The sequence below is a fragment of the Salmo trutta genome, chromosome 8, assembly GCF_901001165.1.
Source record: "Salmo trutta chromosome 8, fSalTru1.1, whole genome shotgun sequence".
Classification (NCBI taxonomy): Eukaryota; Metazoa; Chordata; class Actinopteri; order Salmoniformes; family Salmonidae; genus Salmo; species Salmo trutta.
In genome coordinates, this window is record NC_042964.1 from 24638409 (window position 1) to 24665656 (window position 27248).

General features: G+C 41.5%; 2 protein-coding genes across 2 annotated transcripts in view; both read right to left on the reverse strand.

The window, feature by feature from the left end:
- The window catches only part of arrb2b (arrestin, beta 2b), a 54871-nt gene extending 39622 nt beyond the window's left edge, over positions 1–15249 (reverse strand). Inside the window, exon 1 of the mRNA XM_029760604.1 lies at positions 14972–15249. Coding sequence (XP_029616464.1) covers positions 14972–14994 — 23 coding nt within the window. The 5' untranslated portion in view covers positions 14995–15249. The remainder of the gene's footprint in view (positions 1–14971) is intronic.
- A 3048-nt stretch (positions 15250–18297) lies between these two features.
- On the reverse strand, positions 18298–26477 carry hmgb3a (high mobility group box 3a). Its single transcript, XM_029760608.1, has 5 exons — positions 26381–26477; positions 22647–22876; positions 21715–21854; positions 20128–20302; positions 18298–19776 (listed from the first exon to the last, which is right to left on the reverse strand). Exons 2-5 carry the CDS (start codon positions 22794–22796, stop codon positions 19618–19620), a joined length of 624 nt encoding a protein of 207 aa, XP_029616468.1. The 5' UTR covers positions 22797–22876; positions 26381–26477; the 3' UTR covers positions 18298–19617.
- Positions 26478–27248: the final 771 nt, after the last annotated feature.

The following is a 27248-nucleotide window of genomic DNA, read 5'->3' on the forward strand; positions in this document are numbered from 1 at the left end:
TTTTGCATGAGAGGAAGCCTTGTGCTATTCTTCCCCCCCACGCAAGGCGCGGGAGAGAAGGGGAGAGAAAGAAAGGGAGAGAGAGAGCGAGAGAGAGAACAATAGACTCTCAATCGCTCTCCTCCTCTCTCGACACACATTTACACCAACTACAATAACCACAATGCACGGCAACAATGGGCCAGTTGAAGGGATTAGAGCGGTGGAACGAGGCAGGAGGGAGGGGAGGAGAGGAGAAAAGAACAAAAGACGGGAAGAGAGAAAGAGAGGGAAGATAAAGCGGACAGTAGCTCGAGTTTAGAAGGAACAAAATATAGATAGCAGCCTTCCTGCACAGTCACAATGATGTGACCGGCAAAACACAACTAAAACATATGGATTTATACCAGGCTACTGTGACAGACACTTTTCCCATGGTACGGGAGAAGTCACCTACTAATCTTTAGTGATAAGTTGACGTAGAAACCTGCGCTTGTTTTTATATTCTTACATTGTGATGAAGCTCTTACCACAAAGCTTAAGACTCCTTTTTTCCCACCAGGCTACACCAAAATGAACTCAACGTTATAAACATAGCTATGTAGCTACACTACACACAGGTTATGAACTCTAGATCGTGTGCACGTTAGCTAGCTAGTGCTTCTGCCTACTCGGAAAAGCGATGTGGTCAGATATTTGCCCATTTCATTTTTTTGGTTGTCCAAATTTTTTACAAAAACTTGTTTATAGCAACAAACACACATTGATAACAACAAACAATGGCCTTACTGTTCTAAAATTCCATCGTCCTCCATCCCTACGCATTGATTTCACCAGAGGGCAAAACGCAAACAGATACACACGGGTGCAGAATAATAAAACGCACACATACACACAGACGTACACTTTCAGTAAAGCAAGCGGAATACAACCATGAGACAGGTGAAAAAGAGGCAAACGCTGGGCTTTATTCAAACTCTCACACACACACACACACACACACACACACACACACACACACACGAAAACATAACACACACGCTATCATAGTGAGTCAATATTGGAGCTACAGGATTTGAATAGGGCGAGACTAGCTACCAGTGCACCTGTGTTCAACTCATCAATCATTCAACGAACACACACACACACACACACACACAGTGTTAATGTGTTTCGCTGTCAGTCAGTCAGTCGTGGATATAGGATATGTACACAGTCAAATCAGGATCTGCACTGGCAGGACGGAGAGACGAAGAAGGAAAGTAGATGGGGAGAGGAGCGAGACAGAACATGCAAATGTTAGTAGGGGAACTAAACCGAGCAGGACGAGAGAGAAGGCGATAGAACGAGTGAGAGAGAGGGAGAGAGAGAGCGAAAGAGATGGCGGGAGCGATAGAAGGAGCGAGAGAGAAAGGGAGAGACAGGAGCGAGAGAGAGCAAAAGAGAGATGGCGGAAGCGAGAGAGAGAGAGAGGAGGCGAGAGAGAGAAGGAGAGGTAGTGAGAGAGAGAGGGAGAGGAAGCGAGAGAGAGAGGGAGAGGAAGCGAGAGAGAGAGAGAGAGGAAGCGAGAGAGAGAGAGAGAGGAAGCGAGAGAGAGAGAGAGAGGAAGCGAGAGAGAGGAGTGTGGGCTACTGTTTTATTGGAGTATCAGATAGAGAGTATTGTAGTGTGTGTGTGTGTGTGTGTGTGTGTGGGGGGGGGGGGGGAGTGGAAGACCAGAGTCTCTGGTACTGATCACCTGTCAGAACACCCAGGGAGAGAACACACACACACACAACCTCCCCACTCTTCTCACTCCAGCCAGTTCGCTCAAGATTCACTGCGAAATTAGACATCCGTCCAGGTGAGCAGGATGTCAGGAGATTACTTCAACACAGGCAACGTTGAGCGTTATTAGCATCAAGTAGGCATGGGTTTTGCTAGGGCAGGGGTCCAATAATTACATTAACAGCCAACGTTTACCTTTTTTTATTGAGGCTACGGCAGTCAATTGCTAAAACATTCTAACAGTATTTCTGATTGTATTCTCAACACACATTCATGTACTTATAATTCGGGGCTATGACAATCAATTGCAAATCAGTCTGACATCATTTCTCTTATATCAACACCACTAATGCGATGGGCGTGCTTGATGCATGTCGGGAACATCTCAAAGTCAGGGGGTGTGATCGACAGCGCGAACCTCATCTCTCCTGTCACATCCCGCCTGGATCAGTGTTTTGTTTTTAAAATGCAGACGAGAGCACTGAAGTCAGTGTACCGTGAGTTTTAATGCTGGGAGGGAAACGGCACAGTAATTCCCTCCGAGTCAGGAACCAAAACTCCTCCATTGTGACCTGCGATGTGAATGAGTTGTCTGCAGCATTCGGTCACATGACGGCTCGATCAGCTGTTCGATTTCACTTACCGGCGTGTCAACTGAGCCTGGATCACAGTCAAATGGATTTCGCAGATTCGGTCACTCATCTGTATGATGTTTTTGTATTTCGCCTGCATGTCTGCATTCAGTTCGTTCAGTTTCCCAAACTATGTCTGTTAAAATAGACAAGGAGACAAATTTTCTTTTCAAAACACAGAAAGTCAAATTCTGTTATTTTTATTTTTTTTACATCCATTGCGAATGACAACAGTTCCTCTCTCAATACAAACAGTCTTTCCAACACTCCTCCTCGATAACCACCAAGCCTTGGTGTGAAATAGAACATTGTCATGCTCTGATCTCATATCACCACATAGTTTTGCAAACAGACGAGCGCGATGTAGTTTACAATCAAATTTGTCTGCTGAGTTTCTCGGAGTTCTGCGCTCACCTCTTTTGCCACCAGTTACTCTCAATGTATCCATTATACACTACATTACCAAAAGTATGTGGACAACTGCTCGTCAACCATCTCATTCCAAAATCATGGGCATTAATATGGAGTTGGTCCCCCCTTTGCTGCAATAACAGCCTCCACTCTTCTGGGAAGGCTTTCCACTAGATGTTGAAACATTGTTGTAGGGACTTAATTCAGGAACTTGCACAAGAGCATTAGTGAGGTCGGGGACTGACGTTGGGCAATTAGGCCTGGCTCGCAGTCGGCATTCCAAAATCATCACAAAGTTGTTCGATGGGGTTGAGATCGGGGCTCTGTGCAGGCCAGTCAAGTTCTTCCACAGTGATCTTGACAAACCATTTCTGTATGGACCTCACTATGTGCATGGGGGCATTGTCATGCTGAAACAGGAAAGGGCCTTCCCCAAACTGTTGCCACAAAGTTGGAAGCACAGAATCGTCTAGAATGTTATTGTATGCTGTAGAATTAAGATTTCCCTTCACAGGAACTGAGGTGCTTGGCCCGAACCATGAAAAACAGCCCTAGACCATTATTCCTCCTCCACCGAACTTTACAGTTGGCACTATGCATTGGGGTAGGTAGCGTTCTCCTGGCATCCACCAAACCCAAATTCATCCGTCGGACTGCCAGATGGTGAAGCGTTATTCATCACACCATAGGAATGCGTTTCCACTGCCCCAGAGTCTAATGGCGGCGAGATTTACACCACTCCAGCCAACGCTTGGCATGGCACATGGTGATCTTAGGATCTACTGCCAATGTTTGTCTATGGAGACTGCATGGCTGTGTGCTCGATGTTATACACCCGTCAGCAACGGGTGTGGCTAAAATAGCCAAATCCACTAATTTGAAGGGGTGTCCACATACTTTTGTATATGCAGTACAAGACAAAAGATTGGACACCTACTCATTCAAGGGTTTTTCTTTATTTTTACTATGTTCTACATTGTAGAATAACAGTGAAGACATCACAACTATGAAATAACACATAAGGAATCATGTAGCAACCAAAAAAAGTGTTAAACAAATCAAAATATATTTTACATTTGAAATTCTTCAAAGTATCCACCCTTTGCCTTGATGACAGTTTTGCACACTCTTGGCATTCTCTCAACCAGCTTCATGAGGTAGTCACCTGGAATGCATTTCAATTCACAGGTGTGCCTCGTTAAAAAGTTAATTTGTAGAATGTCTTTCCTTCTTAATGAGTTTGAGCCAGTCAGATGTTGTGACAAGGTATGGGTGGTATACAGAAGATAGCCCTATTTGGTAAAATACCAAGTCCATATTAGGGCAAAAACAACACAAATAAGCAGCCCATCATTATTTTACGACATGAAGGTCAGTCAATCCGGAACATTTCAAGAACTTTGAAAGTTTCTTCAAGTGCAATCGACCACGCTATGATGAAACTGGCTCTCTTGAGGACCGCCACAGGAAAGGAAGACCCAGAGTTACCTCTGTTGCAGAGGATAAGTTCATTAGAGTTACCAGCCTCAGAAATTGCAGGCCAAATAAATGTTTCACAGAGTTCAAGTAACAGACACATCTCAACATCAACTGTACAGAAGAGACTGCATGAATCAGCCTTCATGGTCGAATTGCTGCAAAGAAACCACTACTAAAAACACCAACAAGAAGAGACTTGTTTCGACCAAGAAACACAAGCAATGAACATTAGACCGGTGGAAATCTGTCCTTTGGTCTGATGAGTCCAAATTGGAGCTTTTTGGTTCCAACCGCCATGTCTTTGTGAGACGCGGGTTAGGTGAACAGATGTTCTCTGCATGTGTGGTTCCCACCGTAAAGCATGGAGGAGGAGGTGTTATGGTGTGGGGGTGCTTAGCTGGTGACACTGTTGGTGATTTTAGAATTCAAGGCACACTTAACCAACATGGCTACCACAGCATTCTGCAGCGATACACCATCCCATCTGGTTTGTGCTTAGTGGGACTATCATTTGCTTTTCAACAGGTCAATGACCCAACACATCTCCAGGATGTGCAAGGGCTATTTTACCAAAAAGGAAAGTGATGGAGTGCTGCATCAGATGACCTGGCCTCCACAATCACCCAACCTCAACCAAATTGAGATGGTTTGGGATGAGTCGGACCGCAGAGTGACGGAAAAGAAGCCAACAAATGCTCAGCACAAGTGGGAACTCCTTCAAGACTGTTGGAAAAGCATTCCAGGTGAAGCTGGTTGAGAGAATGCCAAGAGTGTGCAAAGCTGTCATCAAAGCAAAGGGTGGCTATTTGAAGAATCTCAAATATGAAATATATTTTGATTTGTTTGAAACGTTTTTGATTACTACATGATTCCATGTGTGTTATTTCATAGTTGATGTCTTCACTATTATTCTACAATGTAGAAAATAGTTAAAAATGAAGAAAAACCCTTGAATGACTAGGTGTGTCCAAACTTTTGACTTGTACTGTATAGTGTAGCTCAGTGGTTGTATCATACAATGCGTCCACATGGCAAAGGGAGACACATTCATAAGTCGAGTGCAGAGGCCTGCCCGCCGTCCCGTGATAGACGGAGCCCCATCTGTGCAAAAGCCATCTGTGTTTCTCATCAATATAGCCACGCAGCACACTAAACATAGCCTGTGCAGTTTCATGCTCTGGAATCGTGAGACAGAACAATTTGTCCACGTGAATAGCATCCCACGACATGTATTGAACAAAAGTCAATGCACGGGTATCTCGGCCCTCACAGCTAAAGTCCATATGGAGAGAGGGGAGTTGTGTCATTCAGTCAGAGTTTCCTCTTGAGTGCTAGCTATAGAATCAATTCTTAGTTTCACCGTTTTATCTGACAAAGGTACTGATGTGAGATTCTGTGCCTCTGCCTCCCAACAAATTATTTTCACCATATCTATTGCAGCCGGTAACAGCAAAGTCTGTGCAATAGTGTGTGGCTTCATAGCGTAGTGTCTTAGCCATTCACCATGGGAATGACTCAAGTGCAACGGTCAAGTGCGGACTTCTCCCATGATCTAAGGGCACTCTCAAGTTGAATTTTTACTTTTAGATTTGAATCACTTTCATTTTGATTAAGGTTAGCCGCATTACAATTATGTTGATAGACAAAGACGATACTACATACTGCATATACTGTACCAGTCAAAAGTTTTAGAACACCTACTCATTCAAGGGTTTTTCTTTATTTTTTATATTTTTCTACATTGTAGAATAATGGTGAAGACATCAGAACTATGAAATAACACATATGAAATCATGTAGTAACCAAAAACGTTTCGAAATATATTTTATATTTGAGATTCTTCAAATAGCCACCCTTTGCCTTAACAGCTTTGCACACTCTTGGCATTCTCTCAACCAGCTTCATGAGGTAGTCTCCTGGAATGCATTTCAATTAACAGGTGTGCCTTGTTAAAAATTCATTTGTGGCATTCTTTCCGTATTAATGCGTTTCAGCAGAACAGTTGTGTTGTGACAAGGTAGTGGTTGTATACAGAAGATAGCCCTATTTGGTAAAAGACCAAGTCCATATTATGGCAAAAACATCTCAAATAAGCAATGAGAAAAGACAGTCCATAATTACTTTAAGACATGAAGGTCAGTCAATCCGGAACATTTCAAGAACTTTGAAAGTTTCTTCAAGTGCAGTCGCAAAAACCATCAAGCACTATGATGAAACTGGCTCTCATGAGGACCGCCACAGGAAAGGAAGACCCAGAGTTACCTCTGCTGCAGAGGATAAGTTCATTAGAGTTACCAGCCTAAGAAATTGCAGCCCAAATAAATGCTTCAGAGTTCAAGTAACAGACACATCTCAACATCAACTGTTCAGAGGAGACTGCGTGAATCAGGCCTTCACGGTCGAATTGCTGCAAAGAAACCACTACTAAAAGGACACCAATAAGAAGAGACTTGCTTCGGCCAAGAAACACGAGCAATGGACAGACTGGTGGAAATCTGTCTTTTGGTCTGATGAGTCCAAATTTGAGATTTTTGGTTCCAACCGCTGTGTCTTTGTGAGACGCGGTGTGGGTGAACAGATGTTCTCTGCATGTGTGGTTTCCACCGTAAAGCATGGAGGAGGTGTTATGCTGTGGGGGTGCTTTGCTGGTGACACTGCTGGTGATTTATTTTGAATTCAAGGCACACTTAACAAGCATGGCTACCAAAGCATTCTGCAACGATACGCCGTCCCATCTGGTTTGAGCTTAGTGGGACTATAATTTGTTTTTCAATAGGACAATGACCCAACACACCTCCAGGATGTGTAAGGGCTATTTTACCAAGAAGGAGAGTGATGGAGTGCTGCATGAGATGGCCTCCACAATCCCCCGACCTCAACCAAACTGAGATGGTTTGGGATGAGTCAGACCACAGAGTGAAGAAAAAGCAGCCAACAAGTGCTCAGCATATGTGGGAACTACTTCAAGACTGTTGGGAAAGCATTCCAGGTGAAACTGGTTGAGAGAATGCCAAGCGTGTGCAAAGCTGTCATCAAGGCAAATGGTGGCTATTTGAAGAATCTCAAATATATTTTGATTTGTTTCAAACTTTTTTGGTTACTAAATGATTCCATGTGTTATTTCATCGTTTTGATGTCTTCACTATTAGTAGAAAATAGTAAAAAAAAAAATAAGAAAAACCCTTGAATGAGTCGGTGTTCTAAAACTTTTGATCGGTAGTGTATATATTTATTTTTTTAACCAGGATTTGGGAAATTCTGCTGTGACCACATTTTCATATCAGGCAAGCCCCGGTTTCAGAACCGCTGTGCTACGGCGTTGTGAACGGGGATGGCGAATGGACATAAGCCGCAAGCTCCAGCTTTGAGGGTTGTGTGTTCAATTCCAGAGCTAGACATTCGTTGTTTTTTTTTTTTTACCCTACACTAAACCTTAATCCTTAACATTCCGAATGAATGCCCAAACGTAACCGCGGAGTTGTTTTTGTTTTCAGGCTATGCACGAGCTCAGTCTCCAAGGGTCACATGTTCAATCTCAGTTCTAGGCAGTATTTTATTTTATTTTAACCCTAACCTAAACCATAAGCCCTTAACCATTTGGAACGAATGCCTAAACTTAACCTTCGCAATTTGACGTTTACGGACAAACGTCCGATTCTGCAGTGAGACGGTGAGAGCTTGTTGCAGCCTCCTCCTCTAAGCCTTGCATATCCAACATCAGGGTCCGTATGTTTCGAGCTACTCAGAGTAAGAGTACTGATCTAGGATCAGTAATATGTGCCATTTAGCAGTACTCCCCTGTCCATCTTATTCATCTAAAAGGCTAAATTGATCCTAGAATCAGCAGTCCTTCTCAGAGACGCTTGATTCTCTCGGCCCAGCTCTACCTTCCCTTCGGTCTCCCCTGGAGGTGTGAGAGGGAGGGCCGTAATAGAGAATTCAATGTCTATCTTTGGCTCGCTCTCCCCTTCCTTATCCCCCCCTCTCTCTATTTCCCTCTCTCGCTCCCTCTTTTCACCTGCTACCCTGAGGCAGAACTTTAATTTAGAACCCAATGTCACATTTCATACACACAGACTAGTCAATAGTCGCATATCGCAATATTATTTTTGGGACGATAGTATATTGATGTGACTCCCAAGTATCGATTTGTAAAATACATTTTTAAAAACTGTAGGCTGTGTTTGCTAGCGTTAGTGGGCTGTACATGCATCAAAACTCCGGTGTTTTTCATCCTACTGACCGTTCTCCATCTTCTTTTTAAATAGTAAGCCAACATGTTTTCAGCACTTCTATTTACCTGACTGATCAAAACTCATTTTTCTCATCTCTCTAGGAGCAGGCATATAACGAGCAATATATTTGGAAACGCCAAATCCTAATATCAAAATCGCAATACATGTAGAATCGTAATACATATCTTAACGGCACCTAAGCATCGTGATATGGTATCGTGATGGGCCCTGGCAATACCCAGCCCTAACACACACACACACTCACTCCACACACACTCCACACACACACACACACACACACACACACACACGGGCTAGAACAATGAATCGATTAAAGATCTTCTAAGCTCTTTTGTTAATCCCTTCATTACACAGATGGGGACGGACAGATCAGTTAAAGGGTATGACAGTAGGTGAGACGTCAATGGCCTTGATTTTCTTTTCACCTACCTAAAAGGAGAGGTGGAGAATGTAACACGCACACATGGCATGGGAAACGCACGCAAACGCACACGGCATACGGAGATACACACACACACACACACGCGCACGCACACACACAATCCATTTGTAAGTGACAGAGGTGCAGCCTAAAAGACATCCTCTTAAAACTACCAGACATGAGGGAGTAGCCTCTCTCTCTCTCCCTCCCTACCTACCTCTCTCTCTCTCCCCAGTGAGGTCAGTCAGTCCATCACTATCCTGTTCTATCCATCCATCCCACGCTTGTACTCTTCATGCACCATTTGGGACTGTCTCTGTTCTCTTCTCCTCCTCCCTCCGCTCTAATAACAGAGGGAGGAACGAGGGGGGGGGCCTGAGGAATTCCTTAATGCTCAGGGAGGATACATCTTTGTACTTACAGGAGTGTGTGTGTGTGTGTGTGTGTGTAAGAGGGGCCAGACAGGGTTGCAATTGACTTCCTTCATCTCTCACCATTCCATCTCTCACTCCATTTAGTTCCCTCCATCTCTCCCTGTGCTCCTCTCTGCCTCTGTGTCTCTAACCACTAAAAAGTTGTGTAACACCACTACAATAGTCAGAAACTTCACCCCAAGGCTTTCTATCATCCAATACACTTCATTGGCAAATCAAATCAATTTTGTATTTGTCACATGCACCGAATACAACAGGTGTAGACTTTACCATGAAATGCTTACTTATGAGCATTTTCCCAATAATGTTTATTTAAAAAAATAAAAGGAGATAGTAACACAATACAATACTAATAACACAATACTAATAACACGACTACATACAGGAGTACCGGAATTTTTTTTATTTTTTTTTTTTACCTCAGAACCTTTGGTTGTTCCCCATTGTACAACCGTGTGTGTGTGTGTGTGTGTGTGTGTGTGTGTGTGTGTGTGTGTGTGAGCGTGTGATCATATCTAACAGCAATAAAAGGACAACTGGCTTGCGGGCGGTTACAATGCGTTCTACATCACACCCACTCCTCTACGCCTCCTCTCTATCTGTCTCTGTAGTGAGAAAAGCGAGGGAGTCAGAGAGAGAAGCAAAGGATGAGAGAGAGTGAGAGCAAGAGAGATGAGAGACCAGATTGAGAAGGGCCAGTAAAAAAGAAAAAAAAAATAGGTGTTCGTTTTTTTTCCTAGACTAATCCGAAAGCATAGCACACCGGATGGATGACACCTATTTCTCGCAAGCAGCCTACAGCTTACCCTCTGTGAATCTATGGGTGCGTCTTAAAATGCCACCCTATTCCCTTTATAGTGCACTACTTTTGACCAGGGCCCATAGTGCCAAGGGCTGGACTATATATATCCAATTAATTCGATTCATTCAAATGTATGTTTTAGCGCAATGTTCGAAATGACTATATCGCAAGAATCAAGGTAGTGTCTTTTTGGTCTCATCTCCTTTCGCTCCTTCTGTGCGCACCAACCCCTCCCCCCTGCCACTCAACAACAAAGGCAAAAGATCACTTCATCCTCTCTGACAAAGCGCAGTTTTAATACACTATTTGCATTTGAGGTTAGGTCCAACAGAATCAGTCGTTTCCCCTTTTTTTTGTTTCAACTACTAAAACTACTAAAACAGTGATTGTGGAAAACTACATTTCTCGGTTTCTGTCGCGTGCGGTATTGTGGTACGATATACCGCTAACATACTGTTATGCGCTAGCAGTCTAGTCTGTGTTTGATCAAATGTGCAAGGAGCATAAAAAAGGCGCATTTATATGAGGAATTGGCAACTCGTTCTCATTCTGAGAAATAAGCGTATTCTTATCCAGGTAGGTCCCTTGATTTCAACATCTAAACAAAGCGAACAGGCTGTTGTTCAAACAATTGGAGGGTGTACTCATAACAGTAACTCTGTTAGCAAGCAAATAGATCCAAGTTGGCTAGACTTAGAAAGATTATCTGGCTAGTCACTAGCACGTGTGCTTAACATATTGTTTATGAGACCTGTGTTCATTTTCTAGTATGCCTGCTAATAATCCTTAGCGGATGTGCATTGTTCTGATCAAATTTGTAACAAAAAGGAATTGTCATAGACAGACTGTAACGACAGATCAGTGACTATTACAAAAAAAGCAGGTTAAACTATTTTGACTAAATTGTTATCTTATTAGTGGGTCATATGGTTGTGGAAGGCTGATACTTGGCCTAGGTATCATTTCACAAGCCCTGAATTCATTTGATTATTCCTGACTGTTTGACATGAAGTGTATTTGACCTTTAATTGTGCAACAAAGCTTAGAGAATTATTTGAATTTTTAGACATATTGTGAAATGCCCATAAGTTTGAAAAAATGTGAAAAAGAAAAAAATCTCGATATGATCTTTGAGGCCATATCGCCCAGCCCTAATAGTGCCTATAGGGTTCTGGTCAAAAGTAGTGCACTACGTAGGGTAAAGGGTGCTATTTGAAATGTACCCTTTGCTAATAAATAGGCCTTGCCTACCGCTTTTTTTTTTGTTGCATTTTTCGTTATGTTTTTATTTGGTCAGTTGGCAAAAGAAGAACACCGTTATAATCTCGTTTAAACTACAACATCCCACGTCCCACACACCAATAAGACAGATAAAACCCACCACACACACGCCCGCACACACACACACACACACACACACACACACACAGAGAGAGAAAAGGAAACCACATTAAACATGTTCATTTGTTCTTCTTCCTCAAGTGGTCACATTTAACTGAGAAAAGGAGGGGATTAAAGAAAACAATATTTAGCTTTCTCCATATGTAGGCTAATTCAGATGGACACAGAGTGAGAGAGAGTGACCGAGAGAGAGAGAGAGAAACAGTCAGAATGAGAAAGCCCGTAAGAGAGTGAGACAGAGATAAAGACAGAATGAGTATTTCATATGGGATCTATCTATTGTACTGCATCTCAGTTCGTGAACTCCCAAGGTCTAGGCTCGAGCTACCACCACGGGCGCGTGCACTAGAATGAAACCAGAATCACACGTCAAACACACGTCATAGTCGGGGGTGTGATGCTTTGGTAGGCTAACGTTACAGTTTTATTTCCACAGAAACAGACAGACAAACAGTTGATGGCTTTTAGAGGTAGCCTTGTGCATGACATTCGGGGTTACCCTAAAAATGAAGTGGGGCAGTAAACAGGGCCGGATTAAGAAATCATAGGCCCCGAGTGGCTACTCTGACAAACTGAGATCAATCTGGTCTTGAATTCAAACAAACAATAGCCCAGGCCAATGAAGCAACACACAGATTGTACAATATTAGGAGGATATAGAGATATATACACACACATATACAGTGCTTTAAGAAAGTATTCAGACCCCTTGCCTTTTTCCACTTTCTTTTTTTTTAAATTGATTAAATTGTTGTTTTTTTCCTCATTAATCTACACACAATACCCCATAATGACAAAGCCACTCAAGGACATTGAAACTTGTCTCGAAGCCACTCCTGCGTTGTCTTGGCTGTGTGCTTAGGGTCTTTGTCCTGTTGGAAGGTGAACCTTCGCCCCGGTCTTGAGCACTCTGGAGCAGGTTTTCATCAAGGATCTCTCTGTACTTTGCTCCGTTCATCTTTCCCTCAAGTCTCCTAGTCCCTGCCGCTAAAAAACATTCCCACAGCATGATGCTGCCACCACCATGCTTCACTGTAGGGATGGTGGCAGGTTTCCTCCAGACGTGACACTTGGCATTCAGGCCAAAGAGTTCAATCTTGGTTTCATCAAACCAGAAAATCTTGTTTGTCATGGTCTGAGAGTTATTTAGGTGCCTTTTGGCAAACACCAAGCGGACTGGCATGTGCCTTTTACTGAGGAGTGGCCTCCATCTGGCATAAAGGCCTGATTGGTGGAGTGCTGCAGAGATGGTTGTCCTTCTGGAAGGTTATCCTATCTCCACAGAGGAACTCTGGAGCTCTGTCAGAGTGACCATCAGGTTCTTGGTCACCTCCTTGACCAAAGGCCTTCTCCCCCTGAAGGGTCTGCATACTTATGTAAATAAGGTATTTCCCTTCTCTTTTTTTTATATAAATGTGCAAAAATTTATAAAAATTGTTTTAATCTGTTATTATGGGCTATTGTGTGTAGATTGATGAGGAACATATCTAATTTAATACATTTTAGAATAAGGCTGTAACGTAACAAAATGTGGAAAAAGTCGAGGGGTCTGAATACTTTCCGAATGCACTGTGTGTGTGTGTGTGTATGTATGTATGTATGTATGTATATATATAATAAGCTACAGTAGGATACTAAATAAAAATGTCCAATGAGAAACTGACGCATCTAATTATGAAGATGAAGCCATAGGCTACTCACAGTGATGGTTTTAGCCTATCTCAAGATGAGCTACTTCGAAAAACAGTGCTGCAGTTTGCCGCAAATTGGGCTTTGAGAAAAATGTATTTCTATTGCTTTTACAGACAGATTAGTCTCTTTTTTCAGCAGTAGGCATTTGCTTTTCAAACTGTGCGTTTGTCCGGCGATTTAATTTTAAAATGTGAAAAAAAGCAAACTGTCAGCTGCAACCAACCATAGAAATATAATCCATAGATGGCAGTTCCCATTCAAGTCAGGACTGGCATCCATTGCTAGTGTAACCATGAGTTTAACAGTCAAATTGCCAGGATAAGAAGTTACAAAACTCTTCTATGGATTATATGGCTATGGCCACAACGCAACAAGCTCTAGTCTGTATTTGTTGCGCATGCTACCCATACTGCGGCCTTTCCGACTGTAGGCATACCGGTAACTGCCAAAATAAAGGAAACACTTGAGTAAACAAGGGATACAAAGTATTTGTTATGGGTTGCCTTTTCCTGGCGTGGTTAGGCCCGCTTGTAGAATCTATGCCAAGGCGCATTGAATGTGTTCTGGCAGCTTGTGGTGGTGCACTACCCTTTCAAAACACTTCATGCTAGTGTTTCCTTAATTTAGGCAGATACTGTATGTGTACTGTATCCACAATTATTTTTTTATAAACTATTGATCCTCTGTGGCTAAATTATGCTCTCTGGTGTATTTGAGAGCAGGCTCCTGTGGTTGGATGAAAAATGATATTACATTTAAAAAATATATATAGTTTATTTTATGCCTCTTGGGCCCTGCCCATGACTAACACAATTAAAAAGTCACATTTTATTTATTAGACTGTTTTTGTTTTGTTTGTTACCCAATCAAGGCAGGGGCCCCCAGTTACCCACATGGGCCCTCTACATCCTCCCCCATCTGATCATTAGCAGAGTGACAGCAGTCTTCCTGTGGTTGCATTGAAACAGTATACGATATATACTACATATCAAATAGACAGTATATATTTCCTGAAAAAAAAAATAATAATAATAATAATAATTCTGCTTCTTGGGCCCGGACCCAGGGGCTTCAGCACTGGTAAGACCCTGCATTAATTCGGCCCTGTAGGTTAACCTACTGCAGTCTAGGTTACATTGTAATAATAAGAGAGTTTTCACGTTGACAATGATGAGGCCGCACACAGTAATATCATTTTTCTAAACACTGTATGAAGACATCAAGTCGCTGGCTACAATCGCCGAGTTCATCAACACTTGCTAGATCTGGTAGGAGTAGGCTAGAATTCATGATGTATTGAAGGTTGTTTGCCATGTAACCCCACCCTATGCGAATTCTGACAGCTGACAAACTGATCCACTGTTTTGCATTTCTGGATAACTGTATCGCCACAAGTCCGTAGGCTAGGCTATGCGCTGCGAGCATATTTGATGATGATATCGTTTGCACTACAATTCTCACTCCCTCCCCTCCTCTCTTCCCCTGAACCAACGAGCACACTTCTTAATTAACCCCCTCTTATCGCGGATTCTTTGCTGGGAAACTCGACCAGTGTGCTGCCTTCACTTCCCAGTCTCTGCATGTTAAACTAGGCTACCCTTTCATCCCTTCGATGGCCCATTTTCCCGAATAACAGAAAACATCACCGCAAAAATCAAACGCCAAAAAAACACCAACATACTGAGAACGTCTCCTACCTGGTGCCTGCCTTGTCTCCCATCTTCGCAGGCCTTGTGTTTCAGTGCTACTAAAGTGTAATATTTGTGTAAATCTGAACGCTATTTTGGATATCAAGGTCTTCGTCAATTCTCTCCTCTTTCCTCCTCTCCGTTGCGGGCTCGAGGTCCAATCAGTCTCGGTTCGGCTCGCACAGCTAGCTACCTGAAATTCCGTTTCCACAGCCTACAGACGGCAATGAACAGTTCGTTTCGTTCCTCGCCTTCTCGAGTTCTGACAGCGAGCGAAACACAGAGCGACGCCCTCCCCGTGTGACAGACACCACCTTCGGCCAATTGCTGCTTCGGAAACATGTGAATTAGCGAACGACAACAGGGTTGGCCCGCCCTTGCCCTCGGGCCCACCAATTAGAAATCTGCTTTAGGAAGAGGGTGTGGCTTTTTGCAACCGATAAGGAGGAAAACAAATCGCTGGCAGAATGTATTTGTTTTACTCTTATCACTATCATAATTCAATGTCCTCCAGTTTGTCGTTCATTTCCATAGGGAATAACAAAAATAACCATACCAAAAACCGAATTCAGTGTTCCCCTGTCCCCAGTTCACCACATAATTTCTGGATTGAATCCTGATTTTAATATGGTATTGAAATGTAGTAGAAGTGTAGGCTAGGTTATAGACTTCATATAGGAATGTTCCATATTTCAAAGGTGACACTTGAGAGAATGATCCTTAGATTATTGCTTTCACTGCAAGGTCTGGCAGTTTATTTTTTATAATCAATATTGGTGCAACAATAGGATACTCTGCTTCAGCGCTGAGACCTTTTCGGTCATAATTTGTCATTGGAAAGGCTGCTTCCCTGTGTGTGTGTGTGTGTGTGTGTGTGTGTGTGTGTGTGTGTGCATATTCTTTTTGGTTAGTAAAACAACTTCTAATGCCTCTTAAAGGGAAAGTAATCCAAAAGTAACTAGAAGTAATCAGATTATGTTACTGAGTTTGGGTAATCCAAAAATTACGTTACTGATTGCAATTTTGGACAGGTAAACTAACTAGTAACGGTAACCGATTACATTTAGGAAGTAACCTACCCAACCCTGCGTTCTTGTGATTGTCCATCTAGCTCTATTGCCACCTAGTGGCAAAAGTTAGAAAGTTGTGAATCCAGATGTGATTACAGGTGTGCAATTCATCGACACAGTACACGCAGAGGAGGGCTTAAAATGGGAATTCAGAGATGGGGAGCTCTATTTGGTGGTGGTGGTTGGGTTGGAGTTGGAGCTGGAGTTAGTGTGCTACCTTTTCAACCCCGATTCAACCCTAACTCCAACCCTAGCTTCATGTCTACATCCTAGTTCAACCCTAACTGTTGTGAAGAGTCATGGCACCCCTACAGGACTCCAATTGCTTCCAATTACACTAGGTCACTCCCCTTCCATCCACACCTGTTCCCACTCCACTCTCCTCTACCTTTTTCACCCCTTTCGTTCCCCATAATAAGCTGCATGCTCCTTCCTACCTACCAGTTCAGTTTATGCTTGGTGATGCTGTGGGTGGCCCTGTGGGTGGCCCTGTGGGTGGCCCTATCCTTCCTCCTTCCATTGAGCCTGATAGGATGAAGTAAGTGCTCTTTGTTATTATACTTTTTGAAGATTGTAAGTCCTAAATAATACATACTTGTTGCCCAATGTTATATCCCTTTGTATATCCATGTCCACAATTTGCTAAATTCTATGGCTCCTTTGTTCTAGGTATGTGTTTGCAGTCTCCTCAGTTTATAGTTCATGTTAAGCTTATATTCTCCCCATATTCACTTGGTATTACTTTATGATTCATGCACCTCTTATGTTGTGTTCCTGATGTTTCCCTTTTGAATCTCCCTTCCAGAACACCACATCTGTGTTATCCACATCCAACCCTACCTCCAAGGCTTTCCAAGCCACATCCTAAAGCACATCCTTGTTATTCACATCCATCCTAACCTCCATCCAAACCCTCCCCCATGTGCTTTGTTTGTTCCTGTATTATTCAACTGTGTGAATAATAAATACCACTAAACCTGGATTTCCTCATCTCCATCTCCTCGTTGCATTCTGACTGGCGTGACATGGTGGCAGGAAAAGTCCCAAACTTACAGTCCATCCTAGCCCTAGTCCATTTTCTTCACTAACCCTAACTTTAGCCTCAACCACAACCCTTAACCTAGAGAGAGAACCAAGGGTCCTCCACTCTTTAATTAAATGAAAACAACACTCTAATCATCCCCTTGTGATCCAGTGGATACCATTCATATAGTACATACCCTATTACCCTATTAATACCATTATCCAAACATGTCAACACTGCCTAACAGTAGACCTGTGGACCCCTACTGAGAGCTGTGTATATTGTTTAAGGGAGTCACTCTGTGGATTGTGCAATGCTGTGGTTAAAGGGATAGTTCGCCCAAATTACAAAATGCCCCGTAAGCAGTCTATGGACAAGTTATGAGAGCAATCCACGCATTGGTTTAGTTTCCCTGGCATTGTTTCCACATGCTAACGTTTTAGCATTTGTGGCGCAAATCCCATTCAAGTCATGGGACCGATATTAGCATTTTTCTCACGTGCTCAAAACATCTGTAAATTACTTTGTTGAGCTTCACAATAAATTGTAGATACTTTTTGATTTGGACAAATGCTAATATCGGTCCCATGACTTGAATGGGATTTGCGCAAAAAATGCTAAAACGTTAGCATGTGGAAACAATGCCAGGGAAACTAAACCAATGCATAGATTGCTGTCATAACCTGTCTATAGAATGCTTACAGGGAAAAGGAAACCAATGTGTCATTTTGTAATTTGAGTGAAATATCCCTTTAAAGAGAGTCCATCGAGCAAGATCCATACAGACCCATTATATTTCACTGTCAAGAGGACAATAACACCGTAGGACATGTGGGAGTAAAATCATGTTCACCTGTAAAAATTATGATTTAAGGTGAATTCTAGGATTTTTCCTAGAGTGACCTATATCACATTGATCAATCAGCAATATGTAATGTAAAAAATATGAAGTTGTAATTATTTGTTTGACTATTCTGTTGTCAAACCTGTAGGTTGAGATGGAATAAGTCAGGTATTTGACCAGCAGGATAATTATTTTAAGAGTAAAGTATAGAGTTCAAAGGGCAATTGATGTTCTCTTTATTGTTGATCCACTTTTAGTTATAATATCCAGACAACTCTTTTTATTATAATAATAATAATACATGTGTTATAGGTGGGGATGTTCACTTTTTTGGCAGATGAGTGTGGAGCAAGTTTAGATGGTTTGGATGGAAATCATTAATACATAACACCACATGTAAAAATGTCATACTTTAATAATAATAGCAAACGTAGCTTTTCTAAAACATACAAAAAAGAAAAAAAATCATCTTAGATACAGATAAGTACAGGTTTATTATAATAGTCAACAGCCGTGCTTTTTCACTCAATGTGTCGTGGTTTAAACCGTGAGAAGATCTTGTAAGAACGAACAAACGTTAATATTAAAAGTGCACTTAGCCAAAAGGGAGATAATAGTTTCCATTATATACCATTGGTTGGATGGTATCCACCCTCCTCTGTTACATGACTAAGTGAATATTTGACTTAAATGGAAGTTAGGAATTACCCCAGACAATGAGTGAGTTGTAGTGTGAAATGACTGTTAGCCAGCGTGCACTAGCTAACCAGCCATGACTGTTTGTTTACATGGGAGGCTGTTGAACAGTGAGTTCGACTTTCACGATTACAACACTTCCTGGTGCAACAACCAACACACAGCTACACACGCAGCCACCTAGCTACACCAACGACACCACTACTAGATATGTGCAATCTGATATCACCTTACATCCGGAGGCCTCCATTTTTTTTGTTAAACGGGAAAAACAAGGACTAAGTCTAAATCAACCATATACAGTAACACACCACCTTGCACATTCTTTTTTTTTTTTAAACGACGTCTGCCTCCCAAACGGCACCCTATTCCCTATATAGTGCACTACTTTTGACCAGAGCTCTATGGGATTCCCTACGAGCCCAGGTCAAATGTAGTGCACTGTATAGGGATTAGGGTGCCATTTGGGACGCACAGCCAAAAACAGAACGATGTTTTGCCGCAATGCTACTACTGGTTTTAAATGCTTCTCCATTGAATCGATGTACACCCAGTATAGTGACAATGCTATGAGGGTTTTGAGGAAGACACTGGATAGTGCTGGTGAGATGGACACAGTTACACACACACACACACACGCGTGCACGTGCACGTGTGCACACATACAGCTGTTGGGGGAATTATTAGGGATCTGCTTTGAGTTCAATCACAGTTGCCGTAGTAACGTACAGTCTCACCTTCTTAACTGGACTCAGTGTTACATAGAGAACTTTGCGTAAGCAGTTTACACCAAATCAACATAGTGACAAAGTCAAAACAACAAAGAGTGGGGAGGAGGGAAGCGTGGCCACGTAATTAAGCAACATAAAGATATCACCAGTGTTTCTTCCTCTAACCCCTACAAATCGCATTTCAAACTGAAAAAAAAACAACCCTGCATCACTTAATAATCATGACCATCGTCGTCATCATCTTCGTCTTCATCATAATAACACAACACACAAAACAGAACGCGGTCGGTCTACTCGTCATCCTCCTCCTCCTCCTCATCCTCCTCCTCATCTTCCTCGTCGTCGTCATCATCATCGTCATCCATATTACTCTTCGTCATGGGTTTAGGGGCCATCACCATGCTCGGAGCACCCACCTTCCCCTTACCGGACTTATAGTCAGCCACGTCCTGGAAAGAGAGAGAGAGCGATAGAGAGAGAGGAGGGAGGGAGTCAAATGTGTTATTACCAGTATCATATTATATTACTATCTTGTTATCATGCGTTATCAGACATAGAATAATACTGAATTAAGTTTACAAGAGACATGGATACATCTCTAAGGTGGCTTCCTCCCCTTATCTCCTTTCGAGATGAATCCATAGAAAGGTATAGCATCTTGGTTCTGTAGGTGTGTGGTTTATTTGCTTAGTATTGTATTCTGTGTGGACCCCAAGGAAGAGCAGCTTTTCCTAAATGAAAGAGGATCTGAATAAAAAAAATGCACTAATTAAATAACTAATACACAGGTGTTCTTCTACCTTCTGGTACTTGTCTTTGAGTTTGTTGGCCTTGATCAGGTAGGGCTGTTTAGTAGCATCAGTAAGGTTGTTCCACTGCTCGCCTAGTTTCTTGGCCACGTCCCCTATCCCCAGGCTGGGATGCTGGGCCTTGATCTTGGGCCGGTGGTCCGCGCAGAAGATGAAGAAACCAGATCTAGGGAGAAAGGATTTTTTTAAAAAAGGTACAATATTCATTTATTTACTAGTATGGATTTTCTTTTGTCATTTTGGGTGATGTGACGTCTTATGTGAGTATTGATATAAACACCAGCAAAGTAGTGTGCTGCGTGTCTGTCTGTCTGTCTGTCTGTCTGTCCGCCCGTCCAGTCATATACAGTGCCTTCGGAAGGTATTCACACCCCTTGACTTTTTCCACATTTTGTTGTGTTACAGCCTGAACATAAAATGTATTAAATTGAGATGTTGTGTCACAGGCCTACACACAATACCCCATAATGTAGAATTATGTTTTTAAGACATTTTAAGAAATTCATAAAAAATGAAAAGCTGAAATGTCTTGAGTCAATAAGTATTCAACCCTTTTTGTTGTGGCAAACCTAAATAAGTTCAGGAGTAAAAATTTGCTAAATGCCACTGGCCTACACACAATAACTCATCATGTCAAAGTGGAATAATACAAAAAAAATGGCTTAATAAGTCACATAATAAGTTGCATGGACTCACTCTGTGTGCAATAATAGTGTTTAACATGATTTTGGAATGACTACCACATCTCTGTACCCCACACATACAATTATCTGTAAGGTCCCTTAGTCGAGCAGTGAATTTCAACCACAAAAAAACTGGGAGATTTTCTAATGCCTCGCAAAGAAGGGCACCTATTGGTAGATGGATAAAAAAATAAAATATCCCTTTGAGCATGGTGAAGTTGAATATTCCTTTGAGCATGATGAAGTTATTCATTCAACTTTGGATGGTGTATCAATACACCCAGTCACTACAAAGATACAGGCGTCCTTTCTAACTTTTTCAGATAAAAAGAACGGAATAGAGCTAAGCACCGGCAAAATCCTAGAGGAAACCTGGTTCAGTTTGCTGTCCAACAGGGAGACAAATTCACCTTTCAGCAGGACAATAACCTAAAACACAAGGCCAAATATACACTGTAGTTGCTTACCAATATGACATTTAATGTTCCTGAGTGGCCTAGTTACAGTTTTGACTTAAATCGGATTGAAAATCTTTGGCAAGACTTGAAAATGGCTGTCTAGCAATGATCAACAACCAACTTGACAGAGCTCGAAGAATTTTTAAAAGAATAATGTGCAAATATTATACAATCCTGGTGCGCAAGGCTCTTAGGAACTTGCCCAGAAATCACTGCCAAAGGTGATTCTAACATGTATTGACTCAGGGGTGTAAATACTTATGTAAATGAGGTCATTCTGTATTTAATTTGCAATACATTTTCAAATATTTCTAAAAACATGTTTTTACTTTGTCATTATGGGTATTGTGTGAAGATGGGTGTAACAGGCTGTAACACAACAACATGTGGAATAAGTCAAGGGGTAAGAATACTGTATGTGTGTATGTGGTACATACGGGGGCCTCTTTGGAGCATTGGGGTCCTTCTTCCTTCCCTTCTTGCCGCCAGGGGCAAAGTGCATCATCTCGTTGTCATAGCGCACCTTATCCTGCTTCGCCATGTCCTCAAACTTCCCCTTCTCTTTGCCAGACATCGTCTGCAAAAATCACATTTATACCACTTAAAACATTCCCACCAGTAGACGGACCCACGGGTTGTGTTCATTAAGCACCAAACAAAAAAAGGTCTTATGCAAGGTCGCTTGTGTTGTGAGTGAGCGTTTCATAGTATTTTTTTTATACATGACAAATAGACTTAACCCTGTACCCTTGAGGGGCTACCTGGACTTGTCCTTCAATATAAGACACCAGTAATTTTGTGTTTTCTGTTGCAATTTCTTTCTTTTTTTTAACATAATTTACATTGCATGCTAAGTCAGTATGGCATCATTGAGTACATGTGTGGTCTTGTTGCGCCACCTGAAGTGAGGAATATGTAACTGCTCCTTTGTTACCAAATAACTTGCCATTCTTGACTTGTACAGTACCAACCAGCTTGTAGTCTACCAGCTGGTTTGTCAAACGTGTCCTTTATGGGAACAATAGATTTGGAAACAAAAGATTGATTGAATTTAATTTAGCTCCGTCCCAATAACCAAATGTGTGCAGTGCACTATGTAGTATTAAGAGATGTAAACTCGAAAATTGACTATCTCATCTTGTCATCATCATGTCTATACAGTGACTTGTGAGCTGTGAAAATAACTTCCTCTTGAAGAAAAAGAAACGTCATCATCGTTCATCAATTACCAATCAAACAATCAATCAATCAACCAATCATCTGTCTACCCATCAATGAATCAATCAATCAACCATCCAACTACCCACCATCAATCAATCTCATTCTCGGAAGGACAATAAAGATCTATTCTATTATATTCTATCCTCACCTTCCATCGTCCGGAGCACTTCTTGGAAAACTCAGCAAAGTTGACAGGTATCTCGGGACTCTTCTTCTTGTGCTCCTCCCGGCAGGTCTGAACGAAGTAGGCGTAGGCAGACATCTTGCCTTTGGGCTTCCCAGGGGTGCCTTTAGCCATCCTGGTCACTGGGCGGGGCCTAGCGGTGTAGTGGAACTCGTTTATTGGTTAATTGGTCAGGTGGTTGGTTGGGTTAGGATCTGGAGAGGGGAGAGTGGAGAGAAGATGGATATCGGTTCATTCAATGGTGTGGTTCGATTTTTGCTGGGAAAGTAAACAAAATATATCTTTTTTTTTATCAGGTGATGCAACTGCCAAAGTATACTGAACAAAAATATAAACACAACATGTAACAATTTAGTTACAGTTCATATAAGGAAATCAGTCAATTGAAATAAATAAATTAGGCCCTAATCTATGGATTTCCCTAATTTATGGACTTTGAATACAGATATGCATGTTGGTCACAAATACCTAAAAAAAAGTTAGGGGCATGGATCAGAAAACCAGTCAGTATCTGGTGTGACCACCATTTGCCTCATGCAGCGCGACACATCTCCTTCGTATACAGTTGATCAGGCTGTTGATTGTTGCCCGTGGAATGTTGTCCCACTCCTCTTCAATGGCTGTGCGAAGTTGCTGGATATTGGCGGGAACTGGAATACGCAATCCAGAGCATCCCAAACATGCTCAATAGGTGACATTTCTGGTGAGTATGCAGGCCATGGACGAACTGGGACATTTTCAGCTTCCAGAAATTGTGTACAGATCCTGCGACATGTGGCAGTGCATTATCATGCTGAAACATGAGGTGAAGGCAGCGGAGGAATGGCACGACAATGGGCCTCAGGATCTCGTCACAGTATCTCTGTGCATTCAAATTGCCACCAGTTGGACGTACTGCCAAATTCTCTAAAATGGCATTGGACGCAGCTTATGGTAGAGAAATGTACATTAAATTCTCTGGAACCAGTTCTGGTGAATGTCCCTGCAGTCAGCATGCAAGTTGCACACTCCATCAAAACTTGTGGCATTGTGTTGGTGACAAAACTGCACATTTTAGAGTGGCCTCTTATCGTCCCCAGTACAAGGTGCACCTATGTAATTATTCGTGCTGTTTAATCAGCTTCTTGATATGCCACACCTGTCAAGTGGATGGATTATCTTGGCAAAGGAGAAATGCACACTAACAGGGATATAAACAAATTTGCGAGCAAAACTTGAGAGAAATAAGCTTTTTGTGCGTATGGATTTTTTGGAACATGGGACCAACACTTTACATCTTGCATTTATATTTTTGTTCAGTGTTCAGTGTACATTGGCCATGGCATTTTAATTTTTTATGATTATTCAATCAAGGTTTGATAACATTTGTTAAAGTCCCTATATTGGTTTGTAAAAATGAATAGACTAATTTAGACATCATTTGATTACCCAACATCCATTATATTAATTTAACATCATTAGCCACCAAGTGAAGGTCAACTTCATAGTATGGTGGAACCATAGAAGGGAACCAGGGAATTAGAATTTAGAACGAGTTCTAGAATAAGAACGAGTTCTAGACTTATAATGAGTTATAAAATATGAATGTGTTCCAATTAGCTCTAGAATTAGAATTGGTTGGAATGAATTAGGATTCTGTGGGTGTGACACTGAAGAAGAAATTGCTCAAGGAGTCTTGGAATTAAGGAACATTTGGAATTAAGGAAATTATATGAATTTTTAAAAAATGTGTCCAGGAGTCTGTGTGCTGTTCTGATGTCTGTTTTTGATTTGTTATTATGTTGTACAGTATACTATGTAATTACAATGTAATACGATTGCATTATTTAAAGTGTTGTCTTTTAATTTCTCAAAAATACTTAAAATAATTTAACTACTAACTATTTGAGAAATATGATATCATTGTTAGGAATGTGAATTCAAACTCTGATATAAATTCAATAGTGGAAGAAAAAAAACGAATTCGAATCGAAAAATGATTTTAGAATTTTTACAAAATACCTTACATTAAATCTCAATCTAATAAGGATGCCCCGCCATATTCTCCTCTCGCCACCGCCCACCTCCTTGTCATTAGCCATTTTCAGGTTTTTAATTTCATATTTTTCAGCTCCCTAAACTTTACTTCACTGCATCCAACGCAACGCGAACTCAACTCTCTTCATACAAGCTATAGTATAGCGGGCGCTCCGACTCTGGTTACAATGTTGCGATAGAATGAGAAGCTTCAACTAGAAAAACAAAGGTCATCAACGCGAATTATTCATCTTCCATTTTGTGAAATGCGTTCTCATGAGAGAAACTCCTGTTTATTTTCCACCTCCTTGCATATTTCGATCTTACTTTGCCCAAAAATGTATGACTTTTTCTGCTTTTAATTCGCCGCTCCGTTCGGTTGCTTTCAGTCCCAGTTCATAGCGCCTTGTATTGGGTAGTACTAGCTGCTATACAGGCGAAGAGAGCTTGCTGTTCTTCGCTGGAGCTCCCATTGAATAAAATGGCTTCTGTAGATCTAGCGAGGGGAAGGCTTATGGGGTTGACTATGTAACAAAGCGATACACACCCCCTCCGGTTCCAAGGGCTATAACGACTAAATTTGACTGTTAATTAAAAACAAAATTACCTAGTCAGATAAAATAAAGACCGTTCTTTTTATTCAGGTTTAAACATTAAAACTGGCAATGCGTATTTCGTGACATTTCACTGTTTTCCGAAGTTATACCCCTGACGGTCGCTTGGTGCATTGCTATCCGTTAACAAAGACAGTGCGCCAGCCATTTCTTATGTGAGTCATCCTGGTGCAAGCGAGAAGTTGCGAAAATGAATAAAAAGGGGGGAAATAAAAATCCTTTACAGCAGAAAGTCAGAGATAAACATTTCGAATGGAAAACGATAAAGAGCGGTATTTTTCGTCCGTAGGAAATTGTTTTTTTCAAAAGAAAATCGCCGTCCCTTCTCCGTGTTAGAACTGCCTCTCTTCAATGGTTTAAATCGCCAGCCATTTTACTACATGGTGAGAGCGATCATTTGACTAAGCACGATACAAATCTCCAAAACTAATTTTCGACGATGACATTCACATTTTCTTTACATGGTTGAATAGAGATAATAAAGTTGGGCGGAAAACGAACATTTCCTCTGAAAATGTACGAGTATTTATGTAGATGACATCGAAATTGGTTCGCAATAGAAGGACAGTGTTATTCGTAGACAGGCTACAGCCAGCCATATTCAGTGTCACACAGCAGCGATGCGTGTGAGGAATACAAGCCTCAGAAAATGTACAGTTTAATAACTTTTGGTTACTTTAAAAATCTGGAAAAAACACAGAGTCAACGAAACAACAGTGACATGTTCATTTTCGTTATGGTAAATGACCCTGTAAACGATAATAAAATAGATCAAGAACATTTTCGGCAGATTTCTGTCAATAACACAACACATCACACATTATAGGGAGGAAAATTATCAAACACTATTTGCCTGCAAGATGAATAACATCTAAACACATATAAACTATAATTGCACTAAAATACCACGTAAACACTTAAAAATAACACAATCTTACTTCAAATTATTAAAATGACATTCTAATTTAACACAAAACAATATTCTTAAGGTATTCCAATGGAAAAGTAAAAAAAAATGTTCATGTCATGTTATTATTGCGTTATGAATAACATAACAGTGGAACGTACCTGTATTGTTAACGATCAGTCAGTCTGGATTCTAGAATCCTACAGTCTCGCCTTTACCCTATCTTCTCTATCCCCATGTAGACTACACAGCCTCGCGCTAGCTCAATACGAGAACGGCCTGATTGGCTAGCGGCCGGGTCGATTCAAAATAGCCTCCCAAACTGCTGATTGGACGTGTCTTCACACGCGCTCCGGATTTCTCGTTCGTTATTGGTCGTAACGGAGGCCTGGTCACACCCACCCCTTTGAAAAAGAGCCGCTGAGAAAAGTTTTAGACTAGTCTAGAAATAAGTTCAGAGGGTGAGGATGGTAGGCAGTGTGTGCTGTAGTGCGTGCTGTAGTGCGTATGGGTACGGGCTGTATGCACTAGCGGTTCTGGGGGGCCATTGACCCTGTGACAACAATTTTGGAACCCCTTGTGGCCCCCCTAAATGTGGAGTATGAAATCATTTTTACATAACTAATTTTTGCTATCATTCTTTTTTTTTTTTACATCTGTTATTAGACAGTGGCAACGATGATGATTATGAACATGGTCTTTTTCCTGCTAATGCCTGCAATGCAGTGAAGAAAACGATATGACAACAATAACGTCTAATGTAACTGGCCCCTCTAACAGTACAACTGGCCCCAGCTTGGCCCCCCCCAGTTGAAATGGTCTAGAACCGCCACTGGCTGTATGCTGACATAGAGGTTCAATTGGAGATCTTTTTAGATGTTAGGAGACAGCGTTCTTTCTCAGGTGATAGGTTCAAATAGGACAGTAGGCTACAGATACAGATCTGAACACACCTGTAAAGTCATTGGATTGACAAAGGATGGATATACATAATACAATAATGAATACATTTTACTACAGTTTTGTATT